The 15,865-nt window shown below is 42.5% G+C and overlaps 1 protein-coding gene across 1 annotated transcript; it reads right to left on the bottom strand.

The window, feature by feature from the left end:
• Window positions 1-4,275: 4,275 nt before the first annotated feature.
• Window positions 4,276-12,986, bottom strand: LOC142209094 (5-hydroxytryptamine receptor 3A-like). The gene is made up of 9 exons (XM_075278033.1): window positions 12,932-12,986; window positions 11,556-11,716; window positions 11,024-11,068; window positions 10,059-10,168; window positions 8,192-8,361; window positions 7,105-7,253; window positions 5,785-5,995; window positions 5,464-5,673; window positions 4,276-4,544 (listed from the first exon to the last, which is right to left on the bottom strand). The coding sequence occupies exons 1-9, from the start codon at window positions 12,984-12,986 to the stop codon at window positions 4,276-4,278; spliced, it is 1,380 nt and encodes a 459-aa protein (XP_075134134.1).
• Between the last annotated feature and the right edge of the window lie 2,879 nt (window positions 12,987-15,865).

The following is a 15,865-nucleotide window of genomic DNA, read 5'->3' as shown; positions in this document are numbered from 1 at the left end:
ATACATAGGCAAATAAAAGTTATAGCAGTACGTTATATGGGAAATATACAGATTAGAGATGAGCGAGTAGTATTCGATCGAGTAGGTATTCAATCGAATACTACAGTATTCGAAATACTCGTACACGATCGAGTACCACCCGCTATTTGAATGTAAAAGTTCTATGCAGAACCAGCATTGATTGGCCGAATGCTATACAGTCGGCCAATCAACGCTGGTTCTTCTCCACCCTTTAGAAGTCTTCTCCGTGCAGCTTCCCCGCAACGTTTTCCGGCTCTGAATTCACTGTGCCAGGCATCGGGCCTGGGCAGAGCCGACTGCGCATGTCTGCTTGTAGTGCGAGCTGCATGGAGGATCCAGCCCGACCCTCACTCGTGGACTTGGTAAGTGTAATTTGATCGAATGTTGCCTACCCCTGAAACGAGCATTTTCCCCCCATAGACTATAATGGGGTTCGATATTCAATTCGAGTAGTCGAATATTGAGGGGCTACTTGAAACGAATATCGAACCTCGAACATTTTACTGTTCACTCATCTCTAATATAGATATTCCCCCAATTAGCAGAGGTACGCCATTCCATTGTAACTAATTGACGGCACTCTAAAACATATGCTATATAATAAATGCCATGACTATTAAATATACATGACTGCATTAATGTCCGTAGAATACAGGATTGTGAAAATACAGGATATAGAACAAAGCCAATAGTAACATAGTACAGTATCTTATGATAACTAGAATGTAAATGATAAAAGAACAGTAAAATGAGCTTTTTTATGTGTTCTACAGATGCAATAACAAGGTTCGAGTAATGTAGTTTTTCACGTCTCTTGACATTTTTAAAATACATTATAAATACATTATATATACGTTATAAAATACACATCCTAATGCACATTTTTACAGACTTATTATATATTATTCTAGAGATTGTATATTGATGGTATACTATGGTAAAAGTAAACGCTTTCAACTTTGCACAATATGGAAATCACTCGCAGTGTTAATATATTGCTATATACAGTACGTATCCGCATTGTTATTTCTAGGTTGGACATATTTGTCATTTTTATATGAAAATTAACTATGGCAATGATATTTTATGACGGTTGTCTGGATAAGGAAATCTATTTTCTTTTTTTGGAATATTTTAATTAAAGGAGATTTATCGGGGGATTTGGAGGCATTAATCCACCCACAGGTCATTATGGACCAGGGGTTTAGCGTCCCAAATTTCCCCGTTAACGGTGAGCGTACAGGGCCACTTTAATATGTTAGGGAGCCCTGTTGAAACTTTTTATAAGTGACCACCCTCACGTAATTTAAAAAGGACCTTTCATGTTCTGGGGCACATGCGGTTTAATACATCACTGGAAAGCCAACGGTGCGCTGAATTCAGCTTTCAAGTTCTGTGCCCCCGCTGAAGAGCTATCGGTGCCGTTACCATAGCTCTTCAGTATCTGACAGTCAGGAACGCCCCTCCTCACAGTAGTGTCTATTGTGCTGTACTGTGAGAGGGGCTTCCTTACCACCCAGCCATGACGCTGAGCGGTGACACTGAAGACCTACGGTACCGGCACTGATAGCTCTTCAGCGGGGGCACACAACTTGAAAGCTGAATTCAGCGCACTGTTGGCTTTCCAGCAGTGTATTACACTGCATGTGCCCCGAGGACATGAAAGGTCCTCTTTAATTTCCCCATGACTAGCCCCCTCATAAGACCCCTGCCCCCTCAACCAGCACACACAAAAAAAGCAAAAATAGAATACTCATCTAACCCCATTTCCCCAGACGTAGAGGCTCCAGTTGTAATGATGTCTGTGACTCGGTGCTCATTGCGTTTCCCTGCCACAGGCAACATCAGCCAAAGGCAGAATAATGGAGCACGGAGCTGAAATCTCATAGCTCTATACTTCAGTAATGTATTAAACTTCTATCTGTGTCCTAGGGACACAGATAAAGTTGAACCCACTGTCTGTTGCCCAGAACAGCGGGACAGTACCTGAAATGCGGGACTGTCCCACTCGATGATCACGGAGTGGGCCACTGCAACCATAGGGCTCAGTGCGGATGCGCAGCAGCAGATCTTCAGTAAGGCCAGAGGACTTTGGATGCAGTGTAGTTGGGATGTACATCATGTACAGATTTATTGAAGAACAAGCACCAGGACCACCAGAGTTGAGTCCAATGAGACTGATTGGAATCACCTCTAGCTAAGTATAAAGCTTTCTTATCTCTTATCAGTGGCGTAACTAGGAATGGCGGGGCCCCGTGGCGAACTTTTGACATGGGCCCCCCCCCATCCCAACTGACGCCGAAGACCTCGACCGACCCCCTCCTCCGCACTCTATTATGTCCCTTACTTGCCCCTGCACACAGTATTAACCCCAATACTGTCCCCTGCACACACTATTAACCCCAATAGTGTCCCCTGCACACACTATTAACCCCAATAGTGTCCCCTGCACACAGTATTAACCCCAACAGTGTCCCCTGCACACAGTATTAACCCCAATAGTGTCCCCTGCACACAGTATTAACCCCAATAGTGTCCCTTGCACACAGTATTAACCCCAATAGTGTCCCTTGCACACAGTATTAACCCCAAGTGTCCCTTGCACACAGTATTAACCCCAATAGTGTCCCTTGCACACAGTATTAACCCCAATAGTGTCCCTTGCACACAGTATTAACCCCAATAGTGGCCCCTGCACACAGTATTAACCCCAATAGTGGCACCTGCACACAGTATTAACCCCAATAGTGGTCCCTGCACACAGTATTAACCCCAATAGTGTCCCTTGCACACAGTATTAACCCCAATAGTGGCCCCTGCACACAGTATTAACCCCAATAGTGTCCCTTGCACACAGTATTAACCCCAATAGTGGCCCCTGCACACAGTATTAACCCCAATAGTGTCCCTTGCACACAGTATTAACCCCAATAGTGTCCCTTGCACACAGTATTAACCCCAATAGTGGCCCCTGCACACAGTATTAACCCCAATAGTGTCCCTTGCACACAGTATTAACCCCAATAGTGGACCCTGCACACAGTATTAACCCCAATAGTGGCCCCTGCACACAGTATTAACCCCAATAGTGTCCCTTGCACACAGTATTAACCCCAATAGTGGCCCCTGTACACAGTATTAACCCCAATAGTGTACCTTGCATACAGTATTAACCCCAATAGTGGCCCTTGCACACAGTATTAACCCCAATAGTGTCCCTTGCACACAGTATTAACCCCAATAGTGGCCCTTGCACACAGTATTAACCCCAATAGTGGCCCTTGCACACAGTATTAACCCCAATAGTGTCCCTTGCACACAGTATTAACCCCAATAGTGGCCCCTGCACACACTATTAACCCCAATAGTGGCCCCTGCACACACTATTAACCCCAATAGTGGCCCCTGCACACACTATTAACCCCAATAGTGGCCCCTGCACACACTATTAACCCCAATAGTGGCCCCTGCACACAGTATTATGTCCCTCTGTGGACACCCATAAACAATTATTATACTCTGGGGTCTTTTCAGACCCCAGAGTATAATAATCGGAGACCCGGGGAATAAAAACATTAAAAAAAAAAAAAACACTGTTGCTTCTTACCTGTTCCTCGGCTCCTGTGCTGTGCTGTCTTCCTGTGCTCGCGTCCTTCGTTAATTACGTCGGACGTCACATGACCCGGGAAGCATGCCGGGTTCATGTGACGTCAGAGAAGTCAAACAACAGTAGGACGGAGGCCTGGCAGGATCGCGGAGAGGTAAGTAACACTGTTTGTTATGTTCCCTTACCTCTCCCGATCCGCCGGTCATTATACTCGGGGGTCTGCAAAGACCCCCGAGTATAATGATAGCCTTTGTGGGGCCCGCGGTGTCACTTACCGATCCCGGCCCAGCCAGGATCGGCAAGTGAATAGGGCCCGTAACTGCCTATTGAAAAAAACCGCAGCGGTAGCGGCTGTCACCGGGCCCCCTAATGGCCCGGGCCCTGTGGCAGCTGCTACTGCTGCTACCACGGTAGTTACGCCACTGTTTCTTATTGACCAACGGACATGATGACACTTCCTGAGAAGAAGAAAACAGTCATGTTTGGAATCCTGGATAAAACATTAAGATCTGCTACATCTGTACATCCATTTGCAGGAAAAAACTAATGGTATTTTGTGCCTCAAAATTTAAATGTCAACTACATCAGAAACATTTTATTCTCCATCCTTTTGACTAACCTCATGAGCTTGTGCACTCTGGTATACTTTATATGGATACATGATATGACCAGCAAACGGTTATGCTGACAATATAAATCATGACAAGTAACAGGTAAAGCCAAAAAAGACATTTGTCCAGGACATATCCAACCAGCAGCCATTCCTTATACATGTCCTGGTTGACTCTGCCTCCAACATACTGCCGGATGGTAACGATTTCATTCAAGATGTTTTCCAGGATATCTTTGCGAGTGTCCAGAATTGTAGTTGACTGGGTGGTAGGTTCTCTGCTGCTAGCATTTTTGTCAAATTCACCTGAGTTAATAGAAAACAAAATATATCACATTTTCTTGTTTCTTTTGTCCGACATAAAGAAGACTTCCTGAACACATATGCTTGACCTTGTATTTATTTTACTCAGGTGGAGACAAACTAATATGAGACAGTCTTGATCCAGAGCAAAAATGTTCCTGTTTAGAACTATATACCTGGGGGGTCCACTGTTATCTCTGCAAGGATGTATGTGTATACTCTTGCAGAGTTAAAGGGATTCTATAATTAAAATGCTATTTTTTTTACCCTAACACGTAGGAATATCCTTAAGAAAGGCTATTCTTCTCCTACCTTTAGATGTCTTCTCCGCGCCGCTGTTCGGTAGAAATCCTGGTTTTCTTCTGTATGCAAATGAGTTATCTCGAAGCACTGTGGGCGTCGCCAATGCTGCGAGAGAACTCTCCAGCGCCGCCTCTATCATCATCTGAAGCAGCCTCTCTCTGCATCTTCTTCCAGCGCAGGCTTCAAACTTCTAGGTATGCGCAGTCGGCTCTGCCATCGGGTCTCGGGCAGAGCCAACTGCACATGCCCACGGCAATTTTCCTGTGGCTGCTTACACAGCACAAATCTTGATTAGTGACCATTTTTCCATTACGCATCTCTGGTCTGGACTCACAGAAAGACAGCAAGGGATAGATCTCAGACATAGAACTTATGCCCCTTAACTCACACAACTAAGTCCAGAATATTCCTAAGTATGCAGGTATTCAGGTTTACTCCCCTGCCCCTGCTTGTGATAGATTTTCTCTGCCACCTTTAACATGTAGGAAAGAAGAGAATGGAATACAGCTGCATCTCATGGAAATACACTGGATATTCTGCACACAGCACACTGAGACATAGACACTGTATGTACTTGACTATTATACTATTCAATCGAGAATTGGTTTCTATTACTCACCAATACTAGCTGGGCTCATCTCTTGCAGGGACATTTTGTATGACTCAGTGTCCTTTCTACAAACCAAGATGCTTAGCTTTTCTAAAACCAACTTCCTCACCCATATCGGTAGCTCACACGGGACATTTGTGTTACTCACTATCCAGAATATGAGAATACTTTCCGCCGAACTGATCCCAAGCAGAGCCATGCAGAGAATGAAATACGTATCTGGAAAGAACACAAAATTATGTAATAAAATTTATAATACATTAGTAGATCAGTCTCAATCTTTGTGTTTGCACTTTATGGTTGTGATTTGCATTGATGGTCATACTATACCTATAATAGGTGTCGCATGTGATGAAGCAGGCAAGTTGTCCATAACTATGATAAGAAAGACAGAGTAACCAAGTAACAGAGTGGTCTTGAAAGCAATCCTGTCTCCGGTATTAGCAGGGATGTAGAATCCAATGATATCCAAAATCATGAGAAATAAGCTGGGCAAGATTAAATTGACAACATAGTAGAGTGGATGTCTCTTAAAGGTAACCTATGGTGAAATCATTCAGGAAAAGGTCAGGAATTCACAAATAAAATATGCCTTTTATTACTTGCATTTAAAGGGATGATGATAGCATATTTTCAGGATGACAATGGGGGTCAGGATCATATAGTAGGAGATTTAAGGACAGATTCTATTGGGATATTCAACCTTTTTCAGTAAATTTGGCAAGTTAAACTATAATGTCTTATACACAGAGCTTATATATAGGGTTGAGCCGATCTTGAGATTTCAGGATCGTTTTTAAAATCCAATTTTCGATCATTTTCCATCCGAACCCGATACCAATTCTGATCATAATGCAAGTCAATGGGATTTATTTTAATGATCAAAGATCGGATTTTAAAAAATGATCCTATTCACAATGCAGCATGGAGTCCAAAAATTGAGCGCTTTAATTTTTGGACTCCACGCTGTTTAGTGATTTAAAAAAAAATCCACCAGCTACTTAGCCCCCCTGGTGTCTGCTTACCTGCATAGATCTGCTGCCGCTGCCGCTCCCCTTTCTTCTCGCTCCTCTTCTCTCTCATTTACATGCCTTCAGAGCGCCGTGCACACCCCCGCCTCCCTAGGCTAGTGTTAGAAATGCTGGGAGTAGGCAGGGCTTGTTGTGTCTTAGGAGAGTGTGGGCGGGTACAGGGGGGGAGATGTGAATGCATCACTCATGTCTCCCCTCCCAGTACCCGCCAACACTCTCCTAAGCCACAAGCCCCGCCTTCTCCCAGCATCTCAAACACTAACCTAGGGAGGCGGGGGCGCGCACAGCGCTCTGTAAGTATGTGAATGAGAGAGAAGAGGAGCGAGAAGAACGGGGAGCAGCAGCAGCAGTGTATCTGTGCAGGTAAGTTGAGCGATTGGGATCGGAATTCTGTTCCCGATCTTTTTTAGGCTGGATCGGAACCCAATCGCGATCACGAAATTTACTCGATCGCCGATTGGGATCCGATCTTTTCCGATCCCGATCACTCTACCCTACTTATATAATAAATAGAATGACTTACAAATATTCAGCATGTATATAGTTAATAGAGACATGACAATGTCCAGGGTAAGCCAGCATAAAATCATATGACAGAACGGAAGGAAATCCAACTCACATGGAAAGTCAATATGGGAATGTGCTGGCCATCGTCACCCTCCAGTGTGTAAGAAGAATAGATATTGCAAAGTTCCCATTCCCCTTGACGGTAAAATATATCATGGATCTGAAAGTCTGTTCTCCATGCAGACAAATTCACATCTTCAACTAGAAACCAGATATCAATAAATCATGGGCTGGAATATTACAACAAATAGATTTGACAAAATAATATGTGTAGGATCAGGTAAATAAATTGGCTAGGGCAATGGATTACAATGACATGGGCTGCAGATATGATGTAGATTTATTAAGACCCAGCAGTTCTGCTAGGCCAGGCAGAACCTGACAATGACATGACCATTGTGTCCAGTATAGACATTGATATTGCCACTTCCTCTATTCACTACGCAATACTCATTGAGAAGTACAGTATGAAGACTGAAGAAGAGACACGAGTATTTAGAGACTGTTGCTATCTTCTCTTTTGGGTCCATGGATGTCTCTGCAGTTGGGGTCCTGACCTGCTTCCGCTACAGAGTATGCGCTGTTAGGAAAAGTGCTATAATGGGGTTTGTGGCGAGATCCCCATTGTATAGACACCAAAAATGACACCTCAATTCCCTTTGGGTAATGAGTTCAGGGTCTGGACCTTTCCCCTGCTCCCAACACTACTGAGTACGGGCATGAAGCATTCGTTTCTGCCTTGCACACCTGAGGAATTTAACAGTGCAACTGTGGCATGACCTCCTAGGGAAAGATTATCAGAAAACCATATTCCCTTTGAAGTTTAGCTTGCAGATTCCAAGTCTGGGGTTTTTGTATTTAGAGGTCTTTCAATACACAACTCCAAGTTTCCATCTGCTGTGATAATGAGGTTAGCACAAGTATGCAAATGGAACTAGGGACAGAACAACAAAGGGATTTGATTGTAGACCAGAAATACAACGTTCCTGCAGCTAAAAGGGTTCAAATGAACAAGATGTAATGCCCAAAATGTAAAATACAGGACTGGAAATACACAACTGATGGTCTCTTCATCACAACCCCTATGTCTATGCAGGGGAATTACACTGAAATATGCATTAGGTAAAGTAAAGACTTACTTGTGTGAAGCTGACTGTAAAAGCTTAAATTACAATTGTGAACATCAAATGGGAAAAAGTAGATGTTGAACAAGCACACGAATGATTGTTTGTGGGTCCTCTGATATTTTACTAGTCCTGTGTTATTAATGTAGACAAAATTATGTTCTGAGGATTTCTCAGAATCCACTCTGTGGGGAGAAACAACACACAGGGTTAAATGATTACTTGCTTATTGATACATAGTTTACAGTTTGATATCATTGCAAAGACTCTTTAGATCACTTTGCCAGTACTGTAATCACTTGTTGTTTAGTCCCTATACAATCCCATACTGCAGATGGCTTACAATAAATATCGAGACCTCCTGGACTATTGTCATCTCCAATTACTTAAGAGAGCGGCTGCTAAAATAGCATTACAAAGTAGCAAATAGAACTACAAGGTGTAGGAGCAGTGGCGTAACTACCACCATAGCAGCAGAGGCAGCTGCCACAGAGCCCGGGACATTGGGGGCACAGTGACAGCCGCTACCGCTGCTATCATTATACTCGGGGCCCGGGGGTCTTTTCGGACCCCCGAGTATAATGATTGGCGGACCGGGAGAGGTAAGAAACATAAAAAACATGTTACTTACCTCTCCACGATCCTGCCAGGCCTCCTTCCTGATGTCACATGAACCCGACCTGTGTCCCGGGTCATGTGACGTCCAACGTCATTGAACAAGGACCGCAGTGCAGAAGGCAGCGGAGAAGACCGCGTAGGAGCCGGGGGACAGGTAAGTAACAGTGGTTTTTTATGTTTTTATTCCCCCGGGTTTCCGATTATTATACTCTGGGGTCTGAAAAGACCCCAGAGTATAATAATTGTTTATGGGTGTCCACAGTGGGACATAGTACTGTGTGCAGGGGCAACTATGGGGGATAATACTGTGAGCAGGGGCAACTATACGGGGATAATATTGTGTGCAGGGGCCACTAAGGGACATAATACTGTGTGCAGGGGCCACTAAGGGACATAATACTGTGTGCAGGGGCAACTATGGGGGGTAATACTGTGTGCAGGGGCCACTAAGGGACATAATACTGTGTGCAGGGGCGACTATGGGGGATAATACTGTGTGCAGGGGCCACTATGGGGGATAATACTGTGTTAAGGGGCCACTATGGGTATAATAGAACGCGCAGAAATGCGTAGAAGGGGGTCAGTCGAGGTCTTCGGCATCGGTGTCGGTGTCAAAAGTTCACCACGGGGCCCCGCCATTTCTAGTTACGCCACTGTGTAGGATCTTTTGAGGCTTGCAGTTATGCATCAACATACTATTCAGCCCTAAGCAGTGCTCCCAAGCTGAAACGCATGCAGTGGGCTCAGACATACATGAAGACTAATTTTGAAACAGACTTGTTTACTGGTGAGTGCCGTGCAATGCTGGATGGTCCAGATGGATAGAATAGTGGATGGTTGTTGGATGGTCACCAAGTCCTAACAAGGCTGCAATGTCAGCAAGGAGGTGGTGGAGTTATGTTATGGGCTGGTATCATGCAGTAAAAGCAAGTGGGCCTCTATAGGATTCCTGAAGGTGTGAAAATTACAAAGTATATAGAGTTTCTGACTGACCACTTTTTTCCGTGGTACAAGAAGAAGAACCGTGCCTCTGAGGATGTGGCTCTTCATGAATGGGTCACATCTTCCAGCAGGAGATGTGTTATCAACACTGTGATATTAATTGCTGTTCTCGATAGATCCCTGGCATTGTCCTTAGTCATGACGGAGTTTATGCAGAGTGCTAAAGTCCTAATATCTTTTTTTTTTTCAGTTTAGAGGATTACAGTAACAACTTCCTTTATATTCCCCTTCGCTGCACTACGCCATGTAAGTCTGCACTTACTGTTCAACGATCCGTATATCTGGAATCCATATGGTCTCAGAAGGAATGGAGATAATAGTCATATTGTCAAAATCCATTGGATTCCATTGTAGAAATTCATCTCTCCAGTACTACACAAAGACAAAGCATAATAGTAGCTGAAAGCGCAATCACTTTACATTAAATCTTATACAAATTCATAGAAGAAACTTTGTAATATATCTTATTAGAGAATAAAGCTTTTTTCTACTTAGCATACTCTTTTCCTGTTTCATCTCCCTCAAAACTGACTTTGACTCTGGAATCTCTGCTGAATTCCATTGTGCAAGAGACAACTGAAAAAATTAGATTGACAGGATAAAGAGGGGGAAAGAGCTAAAATTCCAACGATAATGGACATAAATAATAACGTAATGGCGGTTGGCACATCCAGGTCACCGATAAGGCCCAATCACAGGTCTCAATGCTGAGCTCGGATTGCTGACCTCATTGTGACCAGGTCATAGAACATGTCTCGATGAGTGGTGGTGGCTGTAACAACATGAGTGGCCGTGCTTCATGGAGTGATATGGTGGACAAGACAGTAGGCTATGTCTGGCTGAGTGGTGGCAGTGGTAGTATATGTGGCAACATTAGTGGCAGTACAGCACTATGACCCTTCCCTATCTCCACCATTACTACAAATGTCTTGAGAGAAAATTTTTGACCAGTATTTTGTAAGAGTATATGTAAGTCAAAACCAGGAGTGGGATCTGAACACAGAAGAAGCGCAAACCATCCCATCATAGGTTCCCTGTATGTTCCACTCCAGGTTTTGGCTTACAAATATCTTATAAAATTCTGACCAGAATACTGCCATGCCCATGTAATATGAATACGTAATGAGTATCTTATTATCCTGGAGGCCACAACATCACTGTAAACATTTCAACACGTGACCTCACCCATAATCAGTTTTAGGCATGAGACACGGTAGTGCATCTTACCTGACTGTGCAAGAAGTACATTGTTAAGATTTGCTCTTTCTCTTCCTTTAAAACAGAAACATCTCATAAAATATGATGTATAGAATAACCAAAATAAAAATCATGCACTGTATATAGACAGGACAATTTAATGATGACCAAGTTATACATTACAAGCTGATTACATTAAATAGATGTCTTAGACCTGAGGGTTTTCTAGGCTACAAATATTCATGACTTATCCTAAAGATAGGACACAATCCTAAAGACAGGACCTAGTCTATAGATAGCACACAACAGCTTAGGTCCCATTCAACAACTACAACAACTAATCTGCAATACCAGGTTTGGCCACTACACAGAGAGCAGTGCTATCTGCTTCCTGCTATATTCTCTGCTGAAAACAACTGAGTGATTTTGGGGTGGGGATAGTGCCATATTCTATGTTAGAGATGGACCTATATCGTCCTCTCTCCCCCATATACATATTTTTTTCATGCAAATAATATAACTCAATAAGTCAAAATGTAGAGCAGATAAGATGTGTACTTACCACTGCAAGGATACCAAGGATAACTATATGTATATACACTAGGGTTGGCTTCTTCCAGTCTCTTACTGGTCTCAGCTTTGCCTCATATCCATCCATCAGGTTGTGTAGGAGACGCACTGGAGTGGAGTTTGACTGCTTAGCAATGGACACATTTTGGGTCTCTACAAATAAATGTAGTATAAAAATATATAGTTATAAAATATCAATTTAATTGTTGGAGACAGTCTTTAAAGGGGTTGTCCAGGATATATATTTTTTTAATTAGACAGAGAGAAGACATCTTAAAAGGGGTTGTTCAGGATATTTTTTGTCTTTTTGATTAGGTTGGGGGAGGTGAAAAAAAAAACCCCAAAACATGCTCTCCTGTTCCACCTGTTCCAGTGTCTTCCAGCACAGTCTAGTCCTGCATCTCCATTTTTTTCTTCTGGTGAAAGTTCCTTGACAGTGGCCTCAGTCAAGGACACAGGACATCACTACCTCTGATGTCTCCATGTCCTTTCCTTAGGCCGCTGAGTCCAATCAGTGGCCTCAGTGGAAGGGTCACAAAACGTAACAGACGAAGAAGACTTCCATCAAAAGAAGATAGCCTAGCCCAGGCCTAATCTACCTCAAATAATTGTATTCAAGGCTGAAATGAGGGATGGGCAGAGTAGCCATTAGAGATGAGCGAACACTGTTCGGATCAGCCGATCTGAACAGCACGCTCCCATAGAAATGAATGGAAGCACCTGTGACGCCAGCCGGCCGCCGGCAAAGTCAGCGTCACAGGTGCTTCCATTCATTTCTATGGGAGCGTGCTGTTCAGATCGGCTGATCCGAACAGTGTTCGCTCATCTCTAGTAGCCATGTGTATAGGATGTCACTTATTAGGGCATATGGAAAAACTAAAATGATAAAAAATACCTTGCCTTAAAAGACGTTTTCTTAGAATAGTTCATCAATAACAAATCCATAGGGGTCTGACACTCAGCACCCAGCTGTTTGATAAGACTGGACTGTTGGGACCACTATTGTACACACTATGTTTCAGCTGCTGATAGTTATGGATCGGTGACTTTCTGGTAGCCAGCTGGACCCCATGGACCCTACTACAGTGGGGTTGCATATGTGGAGGGTATGGTAATAAATAAGAATACTAAGAGTTTTCGAGAAATGGGGCCAACAGGTAGCAAATAAGTGACTGTCCATATGATAGTTATCATGCTGAACTTCAGGGACTAAAGATGGGAGGCCACATTCTGAAAATGTTTTGGACACCAAGAAAGATTGTCCCATCCCATATTGTGGCAAAGCAAACATTTACCTCCTCCCTGATGATCGGAGACATTTCTTATTATTATTGCTTCTCGTGAACACAGCTTTAACCATGTACTCACCTGACCAAGGTAGAAGAAGGCAGAAGACGATGCCCTGAATCCAACCAAGCATCATTGTAGAGTAGGATGATAGAATTAGATCTGAGTCGTAAGAGCTAATATCTCTTGTAGTTGAGGTGACTGTCAGCTTTGGCTATTAAAATCCTCCATACAAATACATATTGCTTGAGTCATGGCTCCCGGATGAGTAGCAAATTTGTGGTTAACTTTTTGCCATTTTGGAGTTTATTTTAATATCCAATGGTTTAGTCAAATAAGTCTGTCTGGAAATGAATTCCTGAGAGTTTAGATTTGATTTGGACTGTCCAACAAATGAGGAGAATAAATGTATTACAGGAGAATAGACGAGAATATTAGAGATGAGCGAGTAGTGAAATATTCGAGATTCGATATTCGTTTCGAGTAGAGCCTCAATATTCAACCACTCGATTGAAACCCATTACAGTCTATGGGGAAAAATGATCATTTCAGGGGAAACCACTATTTGACTAAAAGAGAGTCACCAAGTCCACGAGTAGCAGGAGGAGAGTGTTTAGGAGGAGCGCTGTGCAGTTAAAGCGCATGGACCCCATAGACTATAACAGGTCTGTGCGCTTTAACTGCACAGCGCTTGCAGTTGGCCTGATATTCTGTTCGGGGAGGGGGATTCCTCCTGCAGACTCATTCCAGACGGGAGGCAAGCGCTAATGTGACCTTACTCCTCCTGAAAAACCAGCATTGATTGGCTGAATGCTATACTCCGCCTCCCCACAGACGAGCCTCCGGCACAACCAGCGTTCATTGGCCAAATGATGTACACTGTATAGCATTCGGCCAATCAACGCTGGTCAATGCATTCCTATGAGAAAAAGTCAGCTCCCGCATAAATGCAAGCTGCCAGCTCTCCCGACTAGCAAGGACGAGCCTGGTGCAGAACCAACGTTGATTTGCTGATTGCTACACAGTGTATAGCATTCGGCAAATCAACGCTGGTTCTGAATTGAACCTTTACTGTGAATAGCCATAGTATTCGAACAAGTACTAGTATTTCGAAAACCATAGTATTTGATCGAATACCTACTCGATCGAATACTACTCACTCATCTCTAGAATAAATATATATATATATATATATATATATATATATATATATATATATTCACTTATCTATGTCAAAAGATAATTGAATGTGCAAAACTTGATGGTCTTGTGAGATTACTCTATTTGTGTGGCAAAGTGACATCCACAGCATAGATCTACTGTTTTGACCCATTCTTGGTTCAACATACCACAGTCAGATCATTCTATATTTCCACCCAGGACCAGTATCTATGGATAACACTAGTATTTGGGATTCCCTTTGTTGTCATTGCCATAGTAGTCCTTTGGCTATAACCTTAATGAGGTATTGGTTACAGTTGCTTCCTGCAATTACTTTGTGTTCATATTTAGGATACATAGGCAAAGAAAGTCTCAGTAAATCTCTGGTAAAATTGTGGTGTTTTTGAGATTGCCAATTTTGCAATTTACCTGAATGTGCTATCACTGAATAATCCCACCATTATTGGTAGTGGTACATTGGCACGCCAAAGAATTTCTAGAAAAACAATTGTGAATTTGGAGAACTCGAAGAGAAAGTTTTACCATCACTAATCTCAACCATAACTACAGTTTCTCCAAAAAAGCTAAAAATTCTATTGCTCACCATCACATGACACCAATACCACCGACAGGGTGTTTGCAGTGGTATACTATATCTACCTTGAAGATTTTATTTTAGTTTTTTCAGATCTTACTTTTATTGTTATTATTATTTTTTATTACTATTTTTTATTAAGTCGGGATTTGGAGTGATCAAGTGATCCATTCACCCATAACGTTTTACGCTGTCAGGTTCTAAGTTCCAGATATGATGTTATTATTGAGTTTGAAACCATATGGGAATGTTCACATACAGAGGGTCAGTGGTCACCATGGATGCTTTGTAGCTCTGGAATCCTGGTGGGTTTGAATCTGACCAAGGCCCACATCTTCATGGGGTTTGTGTGTTCTTCTATGTTTGTGTGTGTTTCCTCTTGGTTCTCTGGTTTTCTCCCGCAGTCCAAAAATACATTTTGGCTTACTAAAAAATTTAGCCCTGCCCACATAACAAAATTTACAAGATGTGCCCTGAGACCACTCTATAACACATGGTTACTGTGATTCCTCACCTGTCCCCTTGGCTGAAAGTTGTCCAGATAGAGTATATGTATGCCAAATGAAACCGCTTTTCTAAAAGCAACATGAGTTTGTGCTAAGTCTTATGCTGAGGGTATAGACCTGGCGAGAGGAAGGAGAAAATAAAATGGTGGGAGGGCAGAAGAGAAAATAAAAAAGTGGGAGAAGGCCACAGCAGGATGTTGGGGGAAATGTTGTTAGCATTCAGAATGAGATTAACAAAAGACCAAGAGGCCCAAGTCTAGGTGAAGCCATCCTGATGACCAAGATCTTTAGTAAGAAGATCATTCATGATAAGGTCATGTCTACTCAAGAATGGTGGAGTCCACAGGGGACCTCCATGGGTCATAAGCAGGGAAAGGTAAAGGTGTCAAAGGGGACCTGGAATGATGGACAGGAGGGACACAAAAATGTATTTTTAATACAAGTTAACAATAACACTCTTGCATTACAAACACATACAGCAATGGATTTTTTTTGTATGACAAATTGCTTATTAATTTACCATGCTATTATCACATGCATCAATACTGTCAATAATAAATTAATTAAATGTCAGATAACTCAGATATCTACTGTTTAATTGTATATTTTTATTTAATTTTTACTACTATTCTATCCCATTTCTTTAATTTTTGTTTATTTCTTAAGGGCAGGTTCATGGTCAGACAGTTTGGGTGTAATAACTAAATATAAAGACACATTATCTTGTAATCCACTGAATGGCCATTTTATTAG

Source organism: Leptodactylus fuscus, chromosome 6 (genome assembly GCF_031893055.1).
Source record: "Leptodactylus fuscus isolate aLepFus1 chromosome 6, aLepFus1.hap2, whole genome shotgun sequence".
NCBI classification, from domain to species: domain Eukaryota; kingdom Metazoa; phylum Chordata; class Amphibia; order Anura; family Leptodactylidae; genus Leptodactylus; species Leptodactylus fuscus.
The sequence above is the reverse complement of the archived record's forward strand: the minus strand, read 5'-3'. Positions and strand labels throughout refer to the sequence as shown.

Bases quoted from the DNA above. Each gene is read 5' to 3' on its own strand.
- LOC142209094 (XM_075278033.1), bottom strand. From the start codon at position 12,986: ATGATGCTTGGTTGGATTCAGGGCATCGTCTTCTGCCTTCTTCTACCT. The intron at 10,169-11,023 runs GTAAGATGCACT...GTCTTTGTGTAG, and splicing joins TGTACTTCTTGCACAGTCAG to TACTGGAGAGATGAATTTCT. The intron at 7,254-8,191 runs GTAAGTCTTTAC...TCTGGTTTCTAG, and splicing joins TTACAGTCAGCTTCACACAA to TTGAAGATGTGAATTTGTCT.